This window comes from Mauremys reevesii, linkage group 16, assembly GCF_016161935.1.
Source record: "Mauremys reevesii isolate NIE-2019 linkage group 16, ASM1616193v1, whole genome shotgun sequence".
Taxonomy (NCBI): Eukaryota; Metazoa; Chordata; order Testudines; family Geoemydidae; genus Mauremys; species Mauremys reevesii.
The window spans coordinates 5,832,564-5,857,559 of record NC_052638.1 but is presented as its reverse complement, the minus strand read 5'-3'; the positions used below and the strand labels follow the sequence as shown (position 1 = coordinate 5,857,559).

Sequence of the window (24,996 nt, the reverse complement as noted above, 5' to 3'; positions counted from 1 at the left end):
TGTGACCATGTGGAATTTTAGATTTTTGGACAATTATAGTTAGTTGTCATAGAGGTTAGGAGTCTATTTCAGCAGTGGGTGGATGAGGTTCTGTGGCCTGCAATGTGCAGGAGGTCGGACTAAAATATCATGATGGTCCCTTCTGGTCTTGTTTATGAGTCAAGAACTGGTCTCCATCCCCCATTCTTTCTGGGGACTAAGTAGTATGGGGAGTAGCATCTTTTCCCTTCAAGTTGAGATGGAACTCCTTCCATGGTTCCCTGGTGGTGAAGGCAGTCCACTTCTTGACACAGAATTTCCTTGTGAGATTGGTCCCTGAAAATGGACCACGAAGGGGTTGACAAACTCAATCAGATGCCCGGTAGTGAATAATTTCTAGCACACATTTGTCTGTTGTTAAAGCCCTCCAGTGTGGGCAAATTGGATAAGGAAGCCTCCAAAAAACGGAAGGATAGGATGATGTGGCATCAATAAAGGGATGTGGGTCTCAACAGTCCTATCAAAATTAAATCCTTGGCTGTGGGTTAGAGTGAGCTGTGGCAGTAGATGTTGCAGGAGCAGTGTACCTGGACCTTTGAACCCTCTAGTGTTTGGTTGATGATTCCTGGGAGCATTGGTAGTAAAATTGTTGAGGTGTCTTGCTCTGTGATGCTGCCTCTTCAGAGCAGGTATAGATACCCAGAGAACAAAACATTGTCCTCAAGTCCTTCAGAGAGAGTGGAAGGAATAATCCATCTTATCACTGAACAGGTTAACTGTATCAATGGGCAGATCTCGAATGGTACTCTGTACCTTTCTAGGGAAACCTGAGCATTGTAACCAGGAATCTTTCCTCAGGATAATGGCTGTAACTATCTGTCTGGATGCTGTGTCCACAGCATCTACTGCAGCCTGTAGAGTGTTTTGGTCACTAATTTTTCTTCATCAAGCAAGGACTGGAACTGAGCTCTGTCTTCCTGAGGGAGCGTTTCCTTAAAATCCAACAACGTCACATAATTATTGAAGCCGTATTTAGCTAGAAGGGGCTGATCATTTGAAATTCTAAATTGGAGAAAGGCAGAGATGTTCTAGCTGGATCCATGATGGCCTTGTTAACCGGGAGGGCTGCTTGACTGGGACCCGTGGATTGCAAGATGTCCAGCAATCTACGTAGGGGCTCCTCAACTTCTTCGAGCTGCATTTGGAGCTCAGACACCACCCTTCGTAGGAGCTCCTGGTATTGCCTGTAGGCGTCAGATGGAGACGGGGTAACTGCCTCATATGGGGAAGTTGATGAAGTTGCTCCCAGAACAGTTGGACTAGTTGGATCTGGTTCAACTTTGTCTTCCGCATACTCCGATGGGGCCAGTTGGTGCTGGCCTAGAAATGGCAAGTAAGGCTCATGTACTGATCCCAGCTGCCTAGAGTAGAGATCCTATGGGAACCAATAATGCCAGCGTGAAGAATCAGACAGTTGAGGAGGATCCCATGGCATTGGGTACCACCTGTCTCTTGCAAAGTCATCTGATCAGCAAACAGAATCCTCATCTCCTAGGCTTCTGTCCAGTCCCGTTTCTGTATGGCAGGGTAGGGGCTCTTCTGGAACCTCCGTCTCATCAGATGAAAAAGCTAAGCTACCGGCGAAACTGACAATGCCAATGGCTGGGTACTCAGGCTCGTGGGTGGGAAAGGAGAGCGGCTCTATGTCCTCAGAATAGCTTCTTCCATGGGCATAACTGTGGGCTGGTCTACACTGGGGGGCGGGAATTGATCTAAGATACGCAACTTCAGCTGAATAAATAGCGTAAGTCGTAGTCAGATTAGATCGAACCTACCCGTCCTCAGCAGCAGGATCGCAGGATCAACGCCCCCATGTCGACCGCTCCGCGCACCGCCATTCGCGCGGGTGGAGTTTCGAGATCGACGAGCGCTCGGTCGGGATGATGATGATATAGATGATGGATCGATATATCGATATCCGCCGATCCGACGCGATGCCGCCGATAGGGCCGGCGGACTGTGTGTCTGAATAAAGAGGAGCTGAAAGGAAATTAGAGTAAGGACAGGGGACAGCAAAAACGTCCTCTGGGGAAAAGTAGGTCTCAGACTGCCTCAGGGTACAGGGTGAGTCAATTGGTGGAGCAATCGGACCCTGTGCTTCTCTGGTCACAGTGGAAGTTCAATCCCTCTGGGGCCATGATGATATTGGCACAGTCTGATCTGGATGTTGAAGGGATCAGCGGTGGATGTCGATCTTTAGTTTGCACATTGGACCCAGAACCAACGGATGTGTGCTCCTTCACACAACTTTCTCCTGCTGAGATTTACTCAGGACTAAATCTTTAGGACTCCCCTGACTCTGCGGAGTCGAGGAGGGATCTCATTTCTTCAGGTCAGCTCCAGAAGCAGAGGGCTTGTCTCTATGCTTGTGAGAGTGCCCCTTACTCTCATGAGAAGCTCTCTCCTTCGGCTTGGAAGTCTTGTCCTCAACTCCTGAGCTTGTGCTTTCAAGGGCACTGCCTGCTGATTGAGGCTGATGTGTGTGTGTGTGAGGGGGTGGCGGGGGGGTGTCTCCCAGCTGGGATCTGAGTGGGGTCTCATGGCCTTCTCCAGATGTTTACTAAGTCTTCACTCTCAACCCTCATGAGTTCCGGGAGGGAATGAGCAGCACATGCTGCACTTAGCTGAGATATCAAGTATCAGAGGGATAGCCGTGTTAGTCTGGATCTGTAAAAGCAGCAAAGAATCCTGTGGCACCTTACTAACAGACAGAGGTTTTTTTGCATGAGCTGAATAATGGTGAATTCTTCAGATGCACTTCTTCACTTCTCTCACACAGGGTACGCCTTCACGTACCCGTCCGGGGCCCGGTAGGCGGGGATCGATCGGATCGGATCTCTCATCTATCGCATCTTCTCTCTTCTCTCTTGAAAGAAGTGGGTATTCACCCACGAAAGCTCATGCTGCAAAACGTCTGTTAGTCTATAAGGTGCCACAGGATTCTTTGCTGCTTAGCTGAGATGTGAGCCTAGCCTAGTCAGTAAAGGTAGCGTTGGTGTTCCTTGCTCATTGAAAAGGAGCAGGGGCAGGGCACACAATTCTTAAACCCTGGTACTCTGGGCATAATCCTAGTCTCCTGGGGAGCATTTGCCTGAAGTGGGGGGAAAAAACAGCTACAGACCTACACTCATACTTAAGACTAAAAGAATATTAAAACTATTTACAATATTCACAGACTGAAGCAGTCAAAATAAGCAGCTGTGGATGCAGAAGGTTCTGACTCAGGCCATGCGGTGGTCAGAAGGAACTGGAGAGGACCGGTCCGCACCACCCCTTACGCCCTCGGTTCAGAGCACAAGGAGAACAACTGCGCATGTGCAGACACGCTTTCTAAAGATCTCAGGCTTGTGGTGCACGTGTACCTACGTGTGGAATACACACAGGGACCGTCCCTCGAAGAAGAAATTGTACAATTCTCATTTACTTTCCCCTAGTGATGCAGTTTTATTTATTTTTCACCTTTCACTCACTATGGAGAGTGAAACCAAACTCATTCATTGTTACTCCTTGCCAGGATCTAATGCATCCAAGGTTCACACCATCACCTGTTCGACACCTGAAATGTTTTTACTGATATTTAGGCCTAATCTACACACTGGTTTTGTACCAGTACAAATATTGGACAGAGGTGTGATTTTGTACAAATGTAGTTCTACTGCTACAACCTCTAGTGTAGACACAATTATACTAGCATAAAGGTGTCTTTACTTCTCAGGAATAAGCTTTCCCAGTATAACTGCACCCACACTAGCAGTTGTACCAGCAGAACTACTCTGGTACCACTAAAGCTGTACCTGGTGCTTAGACAAGCCTTTAGAAATATCACGAATAGGATCTGTAAATCTTAAATTACACTCATTGTCTACAGATGGGTTTTTCAAAAGCACCTAGGTGACTTCCAATGGGAATGGTTCCCAAGTCATTCTGGTACCTTTGAAAATCTTATATATGCACATTTACGAATGATGCACCTTATACACATTGACAGCATCCCCTTACAGCATAATTAGTTCTCTGCATTCCTATAATTTCAGAAATCGACTGTAGTTTAATGGGAACTAAGCCCTATGTGATACAGAAGTCAGAGACCCTTCGATCCCATTCAGCTCCTTGTAACGGTAGGACGAGGGTCCCCAAAGACCATACACAATGAAGTCTGCTAAACTGAGTTCATAACTTTTCCTACATGTACATTCTTATCCTTCCTGTCGTCATAGCTCCCCCATCCTGTCTGGGAAGGTGAAGGGTAGGTGTGAGAGCATCAGAAGAGATGCTGCTGTTGAGAAGGCAAAAGCCAAAGAGCCTGAATGCCTTTTTACCCCCCCAGGGCAGCTGAGCTTTGAGGGTCTACCTGATAAGTCGCACACTTCTAAGGTAATCACAGAGATCCACACAAAAGGACTGAGTATCACGCTCCACAAGAGCCATTGGGTTGGATACGTAATTTGCCCTTTGATTATCGCCAACAGCCAAAACATTTATGGGCCAACACAGCATTTCTCTAGAGGTGGCTTTTGGCTGGTTTGGCTGTAACAAAAACTAGGGTTGCTTTGAGATGCAGGCTCACCTGCCACTCACTCTGATGTTTGCAGAACTGCCCACTAAGCCCATAAGCAGAAACTGCAGGACAATCTGATTCTCCTGAAAATGGCTGAGCCACTAAACACTGCTGTGTTTCAAGGAACGATGGCGTCCCCACCATATTGCTTAGTGACTCATAGCCTCGAGGTGCAAATGAGCTTATCCTGCAAGACAGACTGTAGAAGTGACAGCCCGGCCTCTCCATTACGATGGACATGGCAGGACTCTGTCTCCTGGAAGTGCCTGCTCTTACCAGCCCCGCAGGCAATGTATACGAGGACCCATGGGCATAAGGAGCTAAGGACATGATCACAGCCCTGCTTGCCTTTGATTTCAACAAGTGATATGAAGGTAGGTATTTATGCTGCAATGTTCAGGAATGCCAGACAGATGACTCAGCAGCTTGGCAATGGCAGAGACGTTCATTCAACATTAAGCCACCGACAGCAGCTCAGGGCGGTGTTAGGATATAGATATTTAGGCCTGTTTGCAAAGGACTATTTTTTAAGAATTTAGGTGTATTTTTATTACTTAGCTAGTTACAGAGGTATAAAAGAAAGAATTAAAAATTAATGTTTGTTTTTGTAATGGCCTTCTGTTAGTGTAACAGTACGAGTCTGGTTCTTCGGCTAAGCAGCAAAGGCAGCCATAAGCTGGGAAGTGTCTAGTCACATCCTTACATTTTAAACTAGTTACATTGAAATAAGGTGCTATTGGGTTGTTAGGAATACAATCCTGTCCTGATATTTCTATCATCTCCAGAGAAAGGGAAGAGCCTAGAAGATGTAAAAGGAAACTTAGTTTGATAGCATCCTGTCAGGCAAGAACTCACTTATCAATAGACCCAGCTGGAAAACCCTCATGTCTGTATAGATGTAGTTGTGAAATCCTCACTTGTGTATTGTTTTCTATGTTTATTTGCATGGTCTCTGTCTGGTTCTGTGATTGTTTCTGTCTGCTGTATAATTAATTTTGTTGGGTGTAAACCAATGAAGGTGGTGGGATATAATTGATTAAATAAGCATGTTACAATATGTTAGGATTGGTTAGTTAAATTTCAGTAAAATGATTGGTTAAGGTCTAGCTAAGCAAAACTCAGGTTTTATTATATAGTCTGCAGGAAGGCGGGGAATGGGAACAGGGACTGGGGATGGGGGAACTGGGATCATGTTTTGCTAAAGGGGAAAATGGGAACAGGAACAGGGACACAGGCAAGGCTCTGTGGTATCAAAGCTGGGAAGGGGGACACTAAGGAAGGAAACTGGAATCATGCTTGCTAAAAGTTCACCCCAATAAACATCAAATTGTTTGTGCCTTTGGACTTCAGGTATTGTTGCTCTCTGTTCACGCGAGAAGGAGCAGGGAAGTAGGAGGGTGAAAAAATAAGCCCCCTAACATCTTGGTACCGGTGACTCGGATGCATCGCATCGAATAGGTGAGTGGCAGCCTGTAAGTCCCCCTCACCAACAGTCCGCGCAGCTGGCCTTTGCAGACAGGCCTGAATATCTATATCCTAACAGGCGGCACCATCTTTACTTAAGGTGGGTAATAGTCCAACTCTTTAGAACAGAAAGTCGAGGGAGCTAAGGGTTCAAGATATGCCACAGAGACCGAAAATGACGTGCCGAGTGCCCCAGCGATCGGCTTTGGTGTGACAGTGACTCGCCTGTCCCCACACTGCTTTTCTGAGAAGATCATCCACCAGACGGCTCTAGATAACAACAGGCAGCAGTGCTCTTACCGTGCTGTGGCCTTTCACCACAATGAAGCCCTCTTTGATGTTAGTCACCTCCACCGGCCAGGAACTGTTGTTGGCTCGGATAATATCCAGATCCCAAACCTCTGCCTGGAGGAGAACAAGGAGAAATGAGTACATGTGCATACCTGCAGGCCAGTGCCTGAGATCTCCCCGGCTCCTTCTAACACAGTCACAGCTGCCATGAACCCTCTCGTCCAGCTGCTACCTCTGGCCAGTGCAGCACTGGGCCACATGCAATATATTCCATCAGAGCTACACAAACACAAAACTGCTTTTGGGCACAGCAATGATGCATCCAGCCTCATGCAGCTGCCTCAGAGGCCTAGGGGCAACAAAAGCCTTGTCATGTAGGGGAATCCAAGTTTGGTCTGATATCCCTGCGCTGTGCTGAATGCCTGGGGAGCGTCAGTCAGAAGAACCTATCAGCCTAGTGCAGGGGCTCTGAAGAGAGTGCAGGGTAAGAGGACAATCCTCAGCACAGGTATCCCTTATATAGGTTAGATGGTGCCCTCTGTCCTGACATCTGTGGTGGGTAAGACATCATCAGACTCAGGCAGCCCAGTTTTCCGAGTGCTCTGTGTCCATGGGCAGATTGCTCCTCCCCAGCACCGTGCATGGGGGCAGATCGGGATGCAGTGAAGCCCCAGTAGCCAGGCATTCAGTTCCTTTTCTGATTTCTCATTACTGCAGTGACTGAAGAACCTGGAGAACAGCTAAACTAGGTGCACGACCGACTTGAGTGCTTAAGAAGGGTTCTTTTAGTTAACCACCATGCTAAGTGGGAAAAGCAGAGACCAAAGCACAGGGATCAGAGAAAGACTGGCCTAGTCCATCCCATCCAGCCCACCAGGATTATTCCCTACTGTACATTTTATAGTTAGCACTAGTAGTGTCCCAAGTGGTGGATTCCCACCCCTTTCCTTTGTAGCCTGATCACTTCCTGCTAGTGAAATGTTTTTCCAGACACAAAGCCTTTATTTTCCCCTTAACTTAATCCCACTGTTTTTATTATACTCCACGGGTCACTCATTCTCCTTCCTTGGCATTCCCACCCCTCAACTATTATATTGCCTTCGCTGCCAAGCTCTATGGATTTAACTGTTTTAAAGGGACAGTGTCACGATGCCTCTGCGCATACAGGCCAAAGCCACATTCACTTTTTCGTTGCCCTACCACATTGCAGATCCGTGTTTTGCTTGCTGCCCTCTGCCATCCTGAGGGCCCTTTGGTGTTGCTGCTTTCCAGAGGGATTCCTCCCAAGAGGAGGTTTGTTTATTTTTCCCTTGATGTATTAGCTGCTTTCCCCCACCCGCTTGTGTCTCACATTAATTTCTGCCTATGTTTCTAGTCTCGCTAGCCCTAGATTAGTTCTCTGCCATACTTCTTGTTCACAGCTTCTTCCCATTCTGTGCCATCTGCGCATTTCACTGATGTGTGGGTTACTCCCTCTATTAGATCAATGCTGAGCATGGCCCCTACCTAGCAGCAGACTGGAGATGAGACTCCTATCCAAGGAACCCACTCTGAGGGCTTCTCTACATGAACATTTAGTTTGCAGTAAGCGGGGGTGCGACTGTAACATGCCCTAGTCTGACAGACTAACAGGCCATGTGGCCCCTGCTGACGTACACAAACAGTTGGTGAATGTGCTTCGATCTAGTCCTGTTTCAAAGAGACCTAGACCAAAGCATAATGGCAAACTGTTAATATACATCAGCAGGGTACACACGGACAGTTAGTCTGCACCAGACTAGTGCAGGGTAGATTCACCCCTCAGCTTGCTAGGAGCTAAGTGTTCGTACAGACAAGCCTTTAATGTCTGCTTTGGTGAGTATCCCTCAGACCCCGAATCTTATTTTTGACACAGCATTCCATTTGCCTCTCTTGAAAGTGAGACTACGAAGCTGCAGCTGACAGCAGGCTCACGTGAAGCAGCACATAACCATGTTACACGTGGCATTCAGTAGCATTCTAGAAAAGATGATGCAACACTGATGAACATTATTCTTAGAGTCCCACGGGAGTTACTAAGCAAGCATCTCCATTTAGACATTTCCCATTGGCATCTAGGTACCATGGTGATGGGAGCATGAGAAATGCCCAGGACAGATCTGGGACAGCGGCACTTTGCACAGTAAAAGTGTATTTCATCCAAACCTCGGTAACAATCGTCTACTGAACAACAACTCCCATGTGCTCTGTTCACCTGTTTTGATGGCAATACATGCTTAAACTGTTCCATGTGGGCCATGGAGAGCTTTCTGGTCACATGGTCCGAGCTCTCCGTTTCCATTCACTAAACACACTAAAATACACTATGTACTTCCTGATATTTGTTTCCCATGTAAGCAATTGCTGTAGTTGCCTCAGTTGCTGTAGTTCCATCCCCAGCGGGAGGGAGAAGTGGCTGGATGACCCTATGATGGATTCGAGGGAGTCATACAAAACTGACTCTCCAATTGTGATCCACTATGAAGTTTGAACCCCCTGTACCAGATGGTTCAGTCAAGCCTTATTCAAACAAACATGTGGACAAGGGGGATCCAGTGGATATAGTGTACTTGGACTTTCAGAAAGCGTTTGACAAGGGCCCTCACCTAAAGACTCTTAAGCAAAGTAAGCAGCCATGGGATAAGAGGGAAGGTCCCCTCATGGATCAGTAACTGGTTAAAAGGCAGAAAAAGGGGAGAAATAAATGGTCAGTTTTCGCAATGGAGAGAGGTAAATAGTGGGGTCCCTCCAGGGATCTGTATTGGGACCAGTCCTGTTCAACAGATTCTTAACTGATCTGGAAAAAAGGGTAAACAGTGAGGTGGCAAAGTTCACAGATGATACAAAATTACTCAAGACAGTTAAGTCCAAAGCTGATTGCGAAGAGTTACAAAGGGAGCTCACAAAACTGGGCAACAAAATGGCAGATGAAATTCAGTGTCGATAAATGCAAACATAATCCCAACTATACGTACAAAATGATGGGATCTAAATCATCTGTTACCACTCAAGAAAGATCTTGGCATCATTGTGAATAGTTCTCTGAAAACATCCACTCAATGTGCAGCGGCAGCCAAAAAAGCTAACGGAATGTTAGGAACCATTAGGAAAGGGATAGAGAAGACAGAAATTATTATAATGCCACTATATAAATCCATGGTACATCCCACCCCACCCTGAATGCTGCGTGCAGTTCTGGTGGCCCCATCTCAGAAAAGACAGATTAGAATTGGAAAAGGAACAGATGAACAACAAAAATGATTAGGGGTAGGGAACAGCTTCCATATGAGGAGAGATTTAAAAAACTGTGATTGTTCATCTTGGAAAAGAGACGACTAAGAGGGGATATGATCAGTCATGATCCTATAGGCCTGGGTGTGGAGAAAGTGACTAGGGAAGTGTCATTTACTCCTTCACATAACACAAGAACCAGGGGTCACCCAATGAAATTAACAGGCAGCAGATTTAACACAAACAAAAGGAAGGACTTCTCCATGCAACACAGTCAACCTGTGGAACTCGTTGCCAGGGGATGTTGTGAAGGCCAAAAGTATAACTGGGTTAAAAAAAACCCAACGATAGATTAAGTTCATGTAGGATAGGTCCATCAATGGCTATTAGCCAAGATGGCCAGGGACACAACCCCATGCTCCAGATGTCCCTAAGCCTCTGGCTGCCAGATGCTGGGATTGGATGACAGGTGATGGATCACTCAATAATTGCCCTGTTCTGTTCATTCCCTCTGAAGCATTGGGCATCAGCCACTGTTGGAAGACAGGGCTAGATGGATCTCTAGTCTCACCTAATATGGCCGTTTTTATTTTCCCTGTAGCAGATGAGCATTCATATGGAAGAAGGAAAGTCTCCAAGGGAGTCCTGTCTCCTTCCATGTCATTGGCAGAGACCGTGCAGCACACAGCATTCTAGTGCTGTCCAGGAGATGTGCCTGAGCATTTGCTTTTCCTTTTAAAAAACCCCTCAATCAAGTTCCATTTAAAAACCTCCATTACAAAAACACAAAGGCTGCAAAGTGAACAATAAATAGGTAAGAAATGTCCAAATTGGGGTTGCTCATGCAAACTCACTCCTGCCCCCTTATGCACATGCACTACAAGACAGATCCCGTATTGTTCCAACCAGGCCTCCACCTGGTTCAGGGCGCAGAACAGGCAGTGCTCCGCACAAGGAGTCCATGTTTATTTTCACACTTCATACCATTCAAGCACCTCCCTGAATGAGAGTCCGATGAACCTCGTCACTGCAGTGCTTGAGGGCCTCTCAACAAGCACATAGTGAATTTATTCTCATTGCTTCTGTGAGGCAGGAAAGTGTTATCCCTATTTACAGGTGGGAAACTGAGGCCCAGAGGCCAAGATTTTCAGAAGTGACCTGCTGCGATTGTGGGAGCCTCAAGTTTTGGGTGTCTAACTTGACACACTTTAAAAGGGTCTGATTTTCAAATGCCTGGTGTGCAGGACTTTCTGAAAATCAAGTCCTTTCAGGGTGTCTTAAAGCACTTAAAAATGTAGGCACCCCAAACAACTGGATACTTTTGAAACTCTTGCCTAGAGAGATTAAGCATCTGGCCCACATCTGAGGTGTGAACTGAAGCCACATCTTCTGAGACTCATCCACAAGATCATCCTTCCTCATTCACCACACGCTGTTTATTTTCTGCCATGCACAAGGGGCTCCAGCCTCCTTCACGGTCTGATCTGGGGACTTAGCAGGCAGAGAAATGCAAATCACATAATTTACTGTGCCATGCTAACCCATAGTCACAGGGGAAAGTTAGCCTGGGCATTTCCTGACTTTTGAATGCTTTGCTTTGCAGTTTTAAGGCTCTTTGAATGTGGTCTTTGGCTCACTTATTCAGCTTTCTAAACTAAATGGTTTGGTATTCGGTCCCCCTCATGTGGAAATATTTCATGCATCTAATCTGAGTTCCCCTCTCTGTTTCTGATATTTCCTTTTTGAAAAGAAGTGTTGAGAATTGAACATTTCCTATTTAAGGAGAGGCTTTACCCCTGATCTGCAGAGTGGCATAATATTTTCTGTACTATTCTCTAGCCTTTTCTTGACACAGCTTAAACCCATTTGCATTTTGACTGTGACTGCATGCAGAGCAAAAGTTTTCACAGAACTGTCCACCGCAATTCCCTCAGAGGCCACATTTAATTTAGAATCAGAGGGGTAGCCGTGTTCGTCTGGATAGGTAAAAAGCAACAGGTTTTTTTAGATAGAGCCAGTCAGGTGCCACAGGACTCTCTGTTAGTTAATTTAGAAACCAGCATGATCCTAAACAGGAGCAGTCTGGTTTGTCTACCATGTCATACTCACTTAGGTTCAACAACAAACCTGGAACACAAGGACCTCACATGAGTCAGGCATGTCTGACTAACGTCACTTCTGCCCCCTCTGGCTCTGCTCCTGGGGGAAGGGGCCATGGGCTTCCATGCCTGCACACCTCAGAGAACACTTTAGGTGCTGAATATAATTGTGGTTTCCAAAATTTTTATTATTATGAACAGTACCATATGCACTATGAAGGCTGCGTTAGCAAGAGCATCTGCTTACTGCAATCAAAGTGACAGGAAAGGCAGAATCCGGCAGAAGGTCCCTTTTATTTTACAAAGGCACCACAGTCTGAGTTCTGTTTTGTGTTCACAACAGTGAATGTTTAACAACACTGGCTAGAAATCGGGAAGAGGCATACAGCGTTACCAATATACCTTACCGCACACCTGCGGCACCCTCATTGCTAATCCAGCCTCAGGCCTCTCCTGAACACATGGTTCATTAATGTGGGAGGGTTCTGCTACTCAGCGTAGTCCATAACCATTACATTCCCATCATGTGACCATACCCGCATTTCAATCCAGGTACACAGAGGAGGATCACAATCTCTCTTGGGATTACAATAGGGGATAACGTTTCAAGACAGATCCACAGGCCTCCTTACCCTGTCCTCGTGCAGCAATGCCAATGTTTGGCTGCCCTCTTCACCGCTCTCCTCATTCTCATCTGGGATGAAGGGGCACCATATGATTCTCCGGAAGCTGTTCAGCGGGGTGCCCTCAGGTCGTTTTATGTTCACCAGGATCTCCTCTCTAATCACCACGTTAAGGAAAACACAGTTCTGGCTGTTACTAGAGTTCACATATAATCCTCTCAGGATGGATCCTTGTGATGTCTAAAACAATTAGTGCTTTTTAGCTCTGAATTACTATCCACAGAAACCAGTTACAAGGACCTTGGTGAGGGAGGCAGGTCCCCTTACCTCCACTGGCAAGAAAGTGACATTTACAAGTGACACTTAGATCCTTGTAAATTTCACTTATTGTCTGCATACAAGAATGAACAGACACAGCAGAGAAACTGATTAGGGTCACATTTGCATGTTATCAGAAAAATTCTAAGCCTTTTGTGTTTTGTAGGGCTGGAAGCTGAGTTGACTCTGGTTTTATTATTTCAGCCAGCACTGCGGTATTACTTGAAAAAACAATGGAAAGAGATGCATGAAGGCCATCCCAATCACAGAGTGATCCAATTCATATACCCACACACAGAACTTTAAATAATTACAATATCCCATGGATCACGCTCACTCCTCACTTTGAAGTAGTTATATACATCAGCGATAAGGCTGGAAAATTGTGATCCTGATGTATAAAGTAACGTGCTTCCCAGGAACACTGGAAAAGTAACTCTGTCAGGAAAGGAAGAGGTTCACAACACTAAAATCCAGTGACTCACTTCAAACAGACTAAAAAAAGCAGTAAAGATGGGCTTTGGGGTAACTGCATCCCAGCCCTCTTTCCTAGCGCCATGGAAGCAGAAAAATATAGATAGAGCCAGACAGATGTAGGCCAGTACTTGTAATGTGATCCAGATGGCAACACAGAGCAGTAGGCCTGGGCGAGCCAGGAGTCCATGGGGCTCCTGGGTGAAACCCCTCCTTGCCAGTTACTCCTGTCTGCACACACAGCTCAAACTCTTGTCTAGTCTCTCATCATCTTGTATCTTGATTACTGTAGCATCCTTTCCTCTGGCCTTGACAAATGCAACCCTGCCCTGCTCAGACCCATTCAGAATGCTGCCACAAACATATCACCCCTCTCTTTGCATCTCGCCACTGTCCCCCTCTTCATCGGCTCAAACATAAGCTGCTCATCTTCACTTTCGAGGCCCTTTGGGGCCTATCTCCGCTCTACCTATCATCTCTCATTCACTGGCTGGCCACTGTCATGTGATCCTTAATGGGAGGAGCAAGACTACCCAGGCTCCTTGCCTGCCAAGCTCTAAGGGAAACAGGAGATAAACACACAGGGAAACCAGATAAAAAGTCCCTTTGTAAAGGCCCTGAAATTGAGCCTGGCTTTGCTGTTCCATCAGTGTGTTGCTGCTACACAAATACTGCCACAGAGTTTATTCCGATAAGATACTGGATTTTCCCATTGTCCATGGCCAGGCACCAGACAAAGAGGTTGCCAGCCTCATCCAGGCAGGCCAGCTGGTTGGAGTTGAGATGGGCGAAAGCCAGGTCTGCCACGCCGCCCGTGAATCCTTTCAGCAAGGTCCGCTCGGCAGTGCTGATGCTCAGCACCCGCACCATAGCAGAGCCATTACTGGCACCTATAAAGGAGAAGACAAAGAAGAGGAGTCAACGCTTGTCAGCTCTTTCTTCACAGGATTTCCTCTGGCCTCAGCAGCTACCTTCCAGTTTTCAGCATACCTGCTGGCCCTCAGACAGTATGGAGGGACTGACAAGCCCTGTCCGCACGCCCATCCCAACAAGTGATGGGTGGGGGCAGAGAAAGAGGCCACAGAGCAGGCCCAACGAGATGTCACTCTTGCAGATGATCAGAAGCCTGTTCCACATGTCCTGCAGAAGCTGATCTTTCCTTATAAACTGCACCAGTACCACACCCCGCACCGTGCCTGCTTTTTTGTGAGCTTGTTTCTTCTAAAGTTTATCTTAAATGACACGACTGCTCTTAAATTTAAGCAAATCAATTCATCCTATGTGTCTGTGCTGCTCTCTGTCCTCACGGAGTATCTGTTCTTATCCAGGGAGAAAGGTTTGTTTACAGCAGAAGGGCTACCCTGGAGGAGTGACCAACTTCCAGGGGGATAGAATCAGGTTTCTGTGGACTCCCAGCTCTGGCATGGCTTATTGACTCTGTTCAGTTTTACACAGTCCCACCTCCAGAACAAACAGGACCCAGATCTTAACCCAGGGGGAACAGAGTGACAGGAGCAGCATCTGCAGCAACTAACTCATATACACATGTCCTAGTTTCCCTTCATGCTAGCCTGGAACTGTGCAACTCTCTGCGCTATTCCCAAGCCTTACTGAATCTTGTGGTTTCAATGCACCCCTCCCGCAGGGCGCATCCCACCTCCTCCCCTTTCCCTGGGAAAGTGTCCGCTCTTAGGGACACAGCTAATCCCAGTACAATCTCTCAGCTTCACCCTCACTGCTCCCTGCCTCCACCTGGGCTTTTTCCGGTCTCACATTTCTAACTCCAATGACTCCTCCTGCCCCAGGGGCTGTACCCAACTTTTAGTGTTTCAATCCACCCATTCCTGTTGCTCCAGCCCCATCCCTACTTCCACCTGACCCACGATAACGCCCCCAGCATGGGAACCAGAAACAGTGATCTCCACACCTAGTGTTTGGTTGTACTGGTAACAACTGAAATACGCAGGAGAAGCCCAACACAAATCACACACACAAAGCTGCAGGAACTGGTCCTCACCTCTAATGGCATATGCCAGGTAGGAGTTTGATACAGCTATCAGGTTGCCATAGTAGTATTTCTGCTCCCAGTCATACCTGGCTACTGGCTGTATTTTTACCTAGATGGAGGAAAGAAATAACGAGCAGCTAAAGCAAAGTGAAAGAAACAGAAATATCTGCAATAAAGCCACCAAACAAAGGAGAAGGGTAATGCTCTGGCCGGCAGTCGGCCATTCCACAGTGGCATTTCAGAGCGAAGCAGGCGCACTACAGCCCTGCGTATAGGAAGAGACTGCTAGCGCAGCTGCTGAAGCATCCCTGCTCCTGCAGGGAGGAATGCTGTTTGCACTGGAGCAACTGTCACTATGATTCTCTATTGTGGAACAATGCTAGCAAAGGGATTGAGGCCAAGTCTGGGATCCCACTTAAAAGTCAGCAGAAAGGGTGTTTGGGATAAAGGCACCATTCAGTCCCTGGGGTGAGGGCAGCTTCACCCTGGCTTCAGGATTCCCTTCTTGGGGATCCAGGAAGGGCTCACACAGGGGCCTGGCCCAACTTGGTAAGTGCCACCCCTGCAGGAGGTGCAAAGTAAGGAACTAAGAGGGACTAGGAGAGTCACAGCAGCAAACACACCCACTTCCATGTGAGATTGCCTGGCAGATTCCATCCCATCATGTCACACCAGAGGTGGCCAAGGGGACTCTCATGCTCCATCACTGCAGCTCATAGCTAGGCATGAAGCCGCAGGCTCTGGAAAAGCTCTGAGCGATGCAAAGCGTAGCCGAGCTTCTGCTGAGCAACACAGGTGGCCACAAATACATGCGGGTGCTCTGCCTTCAGCACAGAGTTCATTCAAAGGCCTCCTTGGGAGTGGCCCTAGCTATCCAAGAGGAAACCTCTCCCTCCGTGACCTCCCACAGCAGCTACATTTCACTGGACCAAGGAAACCACTGGCCAATAGGTAAAGGCTTGTGAGTGCAGGAAAGGGCACTTCACAGAGCTAGCCCTTGACTATAGAACTCAGTCCTGCAAGAGAAACACAGGATCACAGGCCACAGCACAGTCAGGGTTACATGCAAACCACATCTGACTCAGCTTCCCTTAGTAAGTTCTTCAATCACCCCTATAACCAAGCAAGTTGTTACCCTCCTCCAAGCCAGGCAGAAAGAGAGGTATTTCTGTCTGTCGCTCCATGGGGGGTGCACAGATACTGCGGGGATGCGGTACATAGGTTAGATACACTCTCCCCTTTACCTTGTTGCTTCCTCTGGCCTTACTGGTGATGCTAGAGTCACTGCTGGCCACAATCTCCACGTCTTTTGCCGATATCACCACGCAGGTGGAGCTGTCATCTCCAGAAAGGCAGCTTTTAAGAGAAATAAAGAGCTCAGCTCACACACCCGGGCTCTCTGGGACCGTGAGAGGGGAACCCAGCACAGGTATTGCTGGTAGCCATTTTAATCCATAACTCAGAGAGACTTCTGGGCAGCTTCCAGGGTGCATGCTGAAGATCAGTACCAAAGAGGGCCATTCATTCAGGTAAAAGACTGCTCTTTGGCAGAATCAAGCACAGAGGCCTGGCTTGCTCCTCCTCAAGTGCCCCAGAGAGTTCTCTCATAGCCAAGTTATCCATTCTCCTGTTCCAAATGATAGATTTACTCTGAGCTACTTTGAGCCACACTCCAAATACCTCTGAGATGCAGCTGGCCCAATGCCAACCAAGCAACTAAGCCTGGCAGCGAAACATGCTGCTAGGCAATTCCCCAGCAACAGCTCAGAAACAAGGAACTTGGCAACAGCTGGTCTTCAGAAAAGCCAAACTATAAGCTCGTCAGGTGAGAAAGCCTAATGCTGAGGAGTCAATGCAGGAGGCAGGGAACTAGAGTGTGTAGACAGACCAATGGGCTGCTCCTAGGAGTACTACTTGTGTCACTCATGTTTTGGAGAAATAGCCTTGGATCCACTATGCATGGACACGCCCTTCTGTCTAATTAACACACATCTGTGTATGTTCACAGATACACCTAATTATTCTCCTATTTAGTGGAGGGTCAGGTAGTCACTTGACCTGTTCTGCTGCTGCATGATACCTGAAGACAGAGCCTGAAAAATTCAGAGTTAATAATGCAAGTGACAGAGGCCATAAGGGAGCTGAAGTCTCCATATATGGGCAAGTTTCCATCTATACCTTTGCCAGTGAAGATGGCTGATCCCCGGCACCCCCACTACACAAGTCCTGAACTCATCATAGCGCTCTGCTGATGCGCCTTAATCCTGACATGCGGCACACCTGGCTCCTTCTTCCCCCACACAGCTCCACCAATGCTCCTCATTCTTGCTATGCAGCAAGCCCTACTGCTCCAGGCCTGTCAGCAGAATTACTCAGCATCAGAACTCCTCCTTTCCCCACTGACCAGTAAAAACATGGACCCAGGTCGTCCGAAGAGACAGGATTGGCTGCTGAATTGCTCACAACCTCAACCTCATTTTCACAGCTAAGAACCAGGTTTGTCCACTCTCCTCAGACCCAAGTTCAGACTGAGCTTCCCCTTACCGACGCCCTGTGCTCAGCCTCCACCCTCCCTGGGGAACACTTACATGACTTGCTTCTCCTGCAGGGTTCCCAGAGGAACAGTTCGGAGCATTGGCTTAGCCAAGGGAGCTCCATCTCCAGCTGCAACGGGGTCTGGCACCAGCAGCCCATTCAAGTCCCCGTTGAACGAGTTGGGTGGCCTCTGGTTTTCATTCACTGAACCTAAATGAAAACAACATGCGCAATATTTAATCCAGGAGTAGCATGCGTCTGACGAAGTGGGGATTCACCCACGAAAGCTCATGCTCCAATACATCTGTTAGTCTTTAAGGTGCCACAGGACTCATTGTTGCTTTTTACAGATCCAGACTAACATGGCTACCCCGCTGATACAGGAGTAGCACAGTGTGAAATACCCTGCTTCAGGTGCCACTGCCCTACCAGCTGGGGTGTGCTGACTCAGCAGGAGAGAACGCCATGTTCCAAGAGAACATGTGCCACACACCCGTGTAGAGGTCCTTTAGCTCTTCTCCCATCAGGATAAATCTTCTCAGTAAACAAAAAGGAGAAGTCAATGGACATAACCAAGAAATCCATCAAGCTCAAGTTACCGAATGCCCAACACAGCAGTGGTGTCGAATGCCTGCCTGTGGGCCAAATGTAGCCAGCTCAAGCCATTCAGCCAGCATCACACTGAAAAACAGGTCTCTAGTCGTTATGGCTGCAGAGGAAGCCTTCCAAAAATGACCCAAGTAACTGATGTGGTGGTAAATTCCTGAGTCTGCAGGCAGCCTGAGACAACAGATGTGAGCTACCACATTCATCTCAACTGGCTACGGACTGAAGCCTAATGAAACTAAGAGAGAGATCATCAAATAATGTGGGTTCGCAACCGTGCACCTAGTACGTGCCGATAACTTCTGCAGCTGTTGCATCCACATCAGCTAATCCCATGTGCAACTGCCAACACAAACAGCAGAAATAGCAGTTGGCCTCCAAGTACCTATGATATTTCCCGAGTTTATCAGGCGCAGAAGGATCGTACTGCACCCCAACCCTTTGTGCAAACCTCCCTCTGTTATGAGCAGGAGCTCTGTTTTGAATCAAGGCATGTATACGGCCTTAACTTTGTACGCCTGGCCTGGAACATGTTGCCTTTCAATCAGAGGAACTCCACCCCACTTTGTAACGGCCAGTCACCAGGTCTGCTGGAGGCCTTCAGAAGGCCAGCAATGTCAGGGACACATTTCCATGTCAAAGTTACTCAAGTAGGTAGGGCTAAGGGTTAACAATCCCAAGCAGAAATGAACGAGCACCAAAACCACCTGGCACTGTGCCTTGCCACTTGACAGTCACTTGCCTCAGCAAACTTTCTTTTCTTTATTACAGCTGTGTGAAATTTTCACTGGACCAGAAAACTGAAACCTGGTTTATTGTTGCCCTGGCAACAACTGCTGCAATGGTCTTGTTGTGAAATGGCTGCTCCTGCAACCACAGGTTATTGTTATTGGCAAAGGTAATGAACGCAAATATAACTCCATCCACAAACAGCACATCCTCAGAAAGCAAGACAAACTTTCCAGTTACCAAACAGGATGGTTAATTGCTTTAATATATCAGGGAATGCAGCTAATGCTGCTGCCAGCAGAAGTAATTGTGAATAGAATTCATTCTCCAGGTTTATTTAAAAGAATGCTTTCATGTAACAAGAGGAGCTAAATCAGAGCCTGCACATTCAACATCCCAGAAACAGGCATGCAGGGCTGCATTATCACAGCGTGGGGATGTCTGGGCCCCTCAGGAGAAGCCCAGGGGCCATGCTAATCAGCATTACATGGAGCAGATGGCAGCTACATTCATCCTCTATACAGAGACTCCAGGCCACAGAATGCACTGCACTCCCTACCATAGGGTCAGGACTGCATCTATTGTGGCTTGTCCAGCAGCACCATGAAACTGATGCAATCCTAGCTGGTTTCACTCTGCCCTTCCTTGTTGCCCCTGCACAAAAATGCTCTGTGCAGCACAGCTGTGATCTGCTGTAGCAAGAGATGCTATAAAGGAGGTAAATTCTCTGCTCTCTCTATGCCCAGAGATAGTGGAGGTTCACATGCACCTTTGCTGCTGGTGCCAGAAAAATATTGGGGGAAGAGAGAAAGAGCATCATATAGCAATGGGGGCACGGCTGGCTGGCACAATGACCTACTGCAGCACATCGGAGCTCAGGATCACATTTAGTCCCTTGCACCTCATTCCTAGCCTGACCCAACTGCATTGCAGGGGCAGTACACTCAGATACATGTGGGGGGAACAGGGTCACTCTAACAACCACATCAACAGGAACAAGAATCATCCTGAACTACCTCTGTCCTTCCCCATGGCTTCAAGGAGAAAGCCCGAGACAGGCACATTCACCACCATCCTGCAGAGAAAGGAAAGCAGCTGATCATAAGCTGGGTGTTAGACTCACCTCCTCACACACAGGGGTGGCTCTAGGGATTTGGCCGCCCCAAGGACGGTGGCACGCCGCAGGGGGCGCGCTGCCGGTCCCCAGTCCCACGGCTCCGGGGGGACCTCTTGCAGATGTGCCTGCGGAGGGTGCGCTGGTCCCACGGCTCCGGTGGAGCATCCGCAGGCATGCCTGCGGGAGGTCCACCGGAGCCGCAGGACCAGCGGACCTCCCGCAGGCATGACTGCGGAAGGTCCGCCGGAGCCGCCTGCCGCCCTCCCGGCAAAATGCCACCCCAAGCACGCGCTTGGGTCTGGAGCCGGCCCTGCTCACACAGGACTGTTCCTGCTGCCCCACGCAAGGGAACACTGGTTTGTATGAAATAGAGTGTCACACTAAGTCAGTCATTTGACCAGGGTGATGGGGCTGGTGTGCCATCTCCTGCCAGCAGTGGTTTGGATGAGGATTCGAGGAATGCTGCCCAGCTCTCTAGCAAAAGCTCTACTAATTAACACATTGGCACCGTTAGCAGCAGTGGGCATGCATCGGGCAAGAGACTCCCAGCACTACCAAGTTAGGCTAGGAGATGGTGAGAAGAGACAGCACTCCCAAAGGCAAGGCGGTAGCTACCAGAGTGACCCAACCATCTGTGGCTGAGCTGGGAAGGTACAGAAATGAGTGACATCTGAGTTGCTGATGGAGCAGTGTTGGCCTACTGAAAGTTGCTGATATCTCACAGAAAACAGCCTGTGGAGACAGCTGCAGAGGATTGCATTTGGATCGGAAGGAATAACACTTCCCATTCCAGAACATGGGAGGTTATTCATTCTAAAGGTAGCTCTACTGCAGAGTTTCTTTAGGTTATTAATCCAACTAAATTATCACACTGGTAAGAAAAACTCGCAAACAATTGCAACAGCAAAACCTTTAAGGGTGACAAGGAAAAACAAATAAGCCAGGAAGTTCTCAGGGCCTGTCTACACTTGATGCTGCAGCGATCAATGTATCGGTGGTCTATTTAGCGGGTCTAGTGAAGACCCGCTAAAATCGACTGCTAATCGCTCACCCTTTACTCCTTTCCTCCACCTAATTGAGAAGAGTAAGGGGCATCAAGGGGAGAGTGTCTCCCATTGACGACGGATAGTGTGGACCCCACGGTAAGTAGAGCTAAGCTATGTTGATTTGAATTACGCTATTCACGTAACAAATTGCGTAGCTTAGATTGACTTTTCCCTTTAGTGTACACAAGTCCTCAGTTAAGAAGCTCAAGACAACCTTAAATCTGAGCTCTATAGTCTCTTGCTCACCCTTCCACATCCAGAGAACCTCCACTTGCCCGCTCACTACAGCAAAGAGATGGAGCTCCAGCACCCATATCACTAGAGAGGACAGTAGGAGAATGAAGCAGCAGAGGATTCTACAGCCCAGGGGTGGAGGTTAAGAAGCAAACTCTGGATCATACCAGGCTAGCTGAAATAGGAAGCATCTCTGCACAAATCAGGAGGGCAGTACCATTATACCACTAAACGGAAGTGTCGTGCAGAGACCGAGTCCAGCAGGATTGTCTATTCATTCAGACCACGGTTGTGTGTCTACTACAACCTTCATACAACTGTCTGCACTGGAATTAGATGTGGAGGTTAGAATCTATCCCATAGGTCCTCTCTCAGGCAGTTGGGTGTCACAGTCACAGGAAAGCCCTGTCTGGTAGCTGACTATTCGAAAACAGAAGCTGCTACCAACCATTTACCAAATCATCCCTCTTCACTTACATACCCAACAGAAGAATGAGGACAGAATGTAGCTGGAGAGGCTGAGGAGCTGGTGGGATTAAGCTGAACCAGCTCCTCAGTTTCACTCACAGATTTTAACTTTCCAACTGTTAAGAAACCCAGCAGGATGCAGAGTCACTACCATGGGTGGCAGCACCTGCACTTCCACAATGCAAAGCCTTTTTCACAGCTGCCAAAGGGCCACATGGAGACCCGCGAGGAGCTCAACTCCAACAGGGCTCTGCTGCGAGCACATCATTTGTTGCAAAGGCAGCTCCATTGGCCTCTCATAACACACAGCAAGTGCATCAACACACCCCCATACTTTACCCAGCCAAGACCCACGTTGGCAACTGCCTTAGGCAGGCAGACTGAAGGCAACCTTGTTAGTATGGAGCCAAGGCCCACAGAAACCCTGGCTTCTGCATGGATCAAGATGGCACAATGTATGCTGGGGGCAATGAGCACTCTGTGGCCATGCTTTGGCCACCCCAGGAGTGGAGCAGTGCAGGTCAGGAATCCAAGGGTGCTCCCATCCTCAATGCCATGACACCAGATACTACCCAAGGCACATCAGAGCCATTTCCCAGAGTACAGTGTGGCTGCTCTGACATAGCAAGAGAACATTTTGGCACAGTTTAACTGTGCTGCTAGAAATTGTTTGCGCTTTGCTGCTCCGGCAGTCACAGAGTTACATTTAGGATCTTATTACTGTAGCATCTAGAAGCCGTCATCATCTGCCAGGACCCAACTGTGCAACGCACAGAAGAATAAGACAGCCCCTTCCCCAAGGAGCTTACAAATGCAGTATAAGATGAGAGACAACAGGTGATACAATACATGAGACAATATTGGTCAGCATGAGAAACAATGTTTTCAGCACATCAGCAGTTTAGCCGCTGCCAAGTTCTCTGTAGCCCTCGTGGCTAAGAAGCGTTAAGGAGGATAACAAGGTAGCTCTATGGATGTTTACAGGAAGCACCACTTAAGGATGAGGGGCTGCATGGGAAAAAGCATGAAGGTGTCTGAAAATGTAACTCATGCACAATGGAGGCTGGCATTACGGGTGTCCGAGGTGAGCATCGACAGCTTGATACTGACTGAGAGATGACTGGTAGGGTGGGGATTGACTGTGAATGGCCTCGAGAGTGAAGACAAGCAGCTTACATTTGATGTAATGGAGAAGGGGAGCCAGTGGAGCAACTCAGAAAGAGGGGTGACATGGCCAAACTGACACGGGAATAAAAAGATCGAATGTCTTCCCCCACACTAGGAACAAGCATGTGAGATTAGGGGAGCGGAGTCAACAAGAAAACTGCATTGGGGAGAAACTAAATTTCCACCCAGCTCCTCTTCTGCCAGCGCTGCCGTTTCCCCAAGAGGTGAGAGCTCCCCCACCTCGCCTGGCCCCTGCAGCAGCCGGGCTCCCCCCTGCCACCCCTCAGCTGGCCCGGGAGAGCCGCAGAGTGACTCCCACACATCGCAGCACACAACAGTGACACTGCTGGAGGAGCAGAGCCCAGAGCCACGGGCACCGCTCAGGGAGCTGGAGGAAGAAGAGCAGAAAGGAAGGATTCATAGCGGGGTCACCGCAGGGGAGAAGGGGGGCGAGCGGGCAGCCGGGCAGGGCGCGCCCTCAGCGGGGACGGTGGGGGCGGCCCCAGCGGGGACACGGCCGGGGGGGGCACAGGGAGAGGGGCGCGCCCCACGGGTCACACGCGGGCAAGGAGGGCGCGGCCCCAGCGGGGACACGGCCGGGGGCACAGGGAGGGCGCGCCCCACGGGACACACGCGGGCAGGAGGGCGCGGCCCCAGCGGGGACACGGGCGGGGGGCGCGGGGCACAGGCGGGGGCGCCCCACGGGACAGAAGCGGGCAGGAGGGCGCGGCCCCAGCGGGGACACGGGCGGGGGTGCGGGGCACAGGAGGGCGCGGCCCCAGCGGGGACACGGGCGGGGTGCACGGGAGGGGCGCGCCCCACGGGACACACGCGGGCAGGGAGGGCGCGGCCCCAGCGGGGACACCGGCGGGAGGTGGGAGCAGCCGGGCGGGTCCCTCACCTGCCGGCCGGTCCAGCTTGAGGATGTCCCTCAGATGCTGGGTCGCGTCCTCGATGTCGATGCTGGCAGAGGCCATGGGCCCGCTTCCCGCTCCGCTCCCAAGTCCGGTCCGACCCGCCGACTCCACTTCCGCTTCCGGTCCGTCACCACAGCGGCCCCCGGCATCCAGCCCCGGTCACGTTCCGACCGACCCAGAGGCCGTGGGCGAGATTCCGCCCCCTGCCCGGCCTCGGAGCCTGGTGTGTGTGTCTGTCAGTAGGTATCGTTGGGGGCGGGGCGGGCTATTGTTATGGGGCGGGGGGGATTGTTAGCCGGGGCGGGGATTGTTAGCCGAGGGGGGTTGGGGCTATTGTTATGGGGTGGGGGGATTGTTAGCCGGGGCTATTGTTATGGGGTGGGGGGGATTGTTAGCCGAGGGGGGTCGGGGCTATTGTTATGGGACGGTATTGTTAGCCGGGGCTGTTGTTATGGGGTAGGAGGTATTACCTGAATTGCCTCTGCCCCATCAAGGTGGAGGGTCCTAGGGACCAGCAGAGGCAGCACCTGAGGCCCTTCTGGAGATTCTGCTACCACCTCAAAGAGAAAGTTGGCATTTCCTTGCTTCTGAGGGGTCACCTGTTCATCTATGTCACAGGGGGACCTAGGGCAGCTGACTCAGGTCACGGGGAGGAGACCAAAGCCCTGAGGGAAGTAGGATATGGGGAGGAAGCAGGAAAGCGCAAGAGGGGAGGACTCCTGCCTCACACTGAGAAAGCAGGACATCAGCGAGTTATCTTTAGTGCCTATACACAAATGCAAGAAGCCTGGGAAACAAGCAGGGAGAACTGGAAGTCCTGGCACAGTCAAGGAATGTGATTGGAATAACAGAGACTTGGTGTGATAACACACATGACTGGAGCACTGTCATGGATGGATATAAACTGTTCAGGAAGGACAGGCAGGGCAGAAAATGTGTGTGTAGGGGGGGGTTGCGTTATATGTAAGAGAATAGTGTGACTGAGCAGAGCTCTAATATGAAACTGCAGAAGAACCTGAGAGTCTCTGGATTAAGTTTAGAAGTGTGAGTAACA

General features: G+C 49.1%; 1 protein-coding gene across 2 annotated transcripts in view; it reads right to left on the bottom strand.

Annotated features, from left to right (window-relative positions):
* Positions 1–24,154, bottom strand: part of EDC4 (enhancer of mRNA decapping 4) — a 55,392-nt gene extending 31,238 nt beyond the window's left edge. For both annotated transcript variants that reach the window (XM_039502531.1, XM_039502532.1), the window contains exons 1-7: positions 23,927–24,154; positions 17,712–17,868; positions 16,368–16,479; positions 15,133–15,232; positions 13,816–14,005; positions 12,333–12,480; positions 6,362–6,466 (exon numbers count right to left, since the gene is read on the bottom strand). In XM_039502531.1, coding sequence (XP_039358465.1) covers positions 6,362–6,466; positions 12,333–12,480; positions 13,816–14,005; positions 15,133–15,232; positions 16,368–16,479; positions 17,712–17,868; positions 23,927–24,002 — 888 coding nt within the window. In that variant the 5' untranslated portion in view covers positions 24,003–24,154. The remainder of the gene's footprint in view (positions 1–6,361; positions 6,467–12,332; positions 12,481–13,815; positions 14,006–15,132; positions 15,233–16,367; positions 16,480–17,711; positions 17,869–23,926) is intronic.
* Between the last annotated feature and the right edge of the window lie 842 nt (positions 24,155–24,996).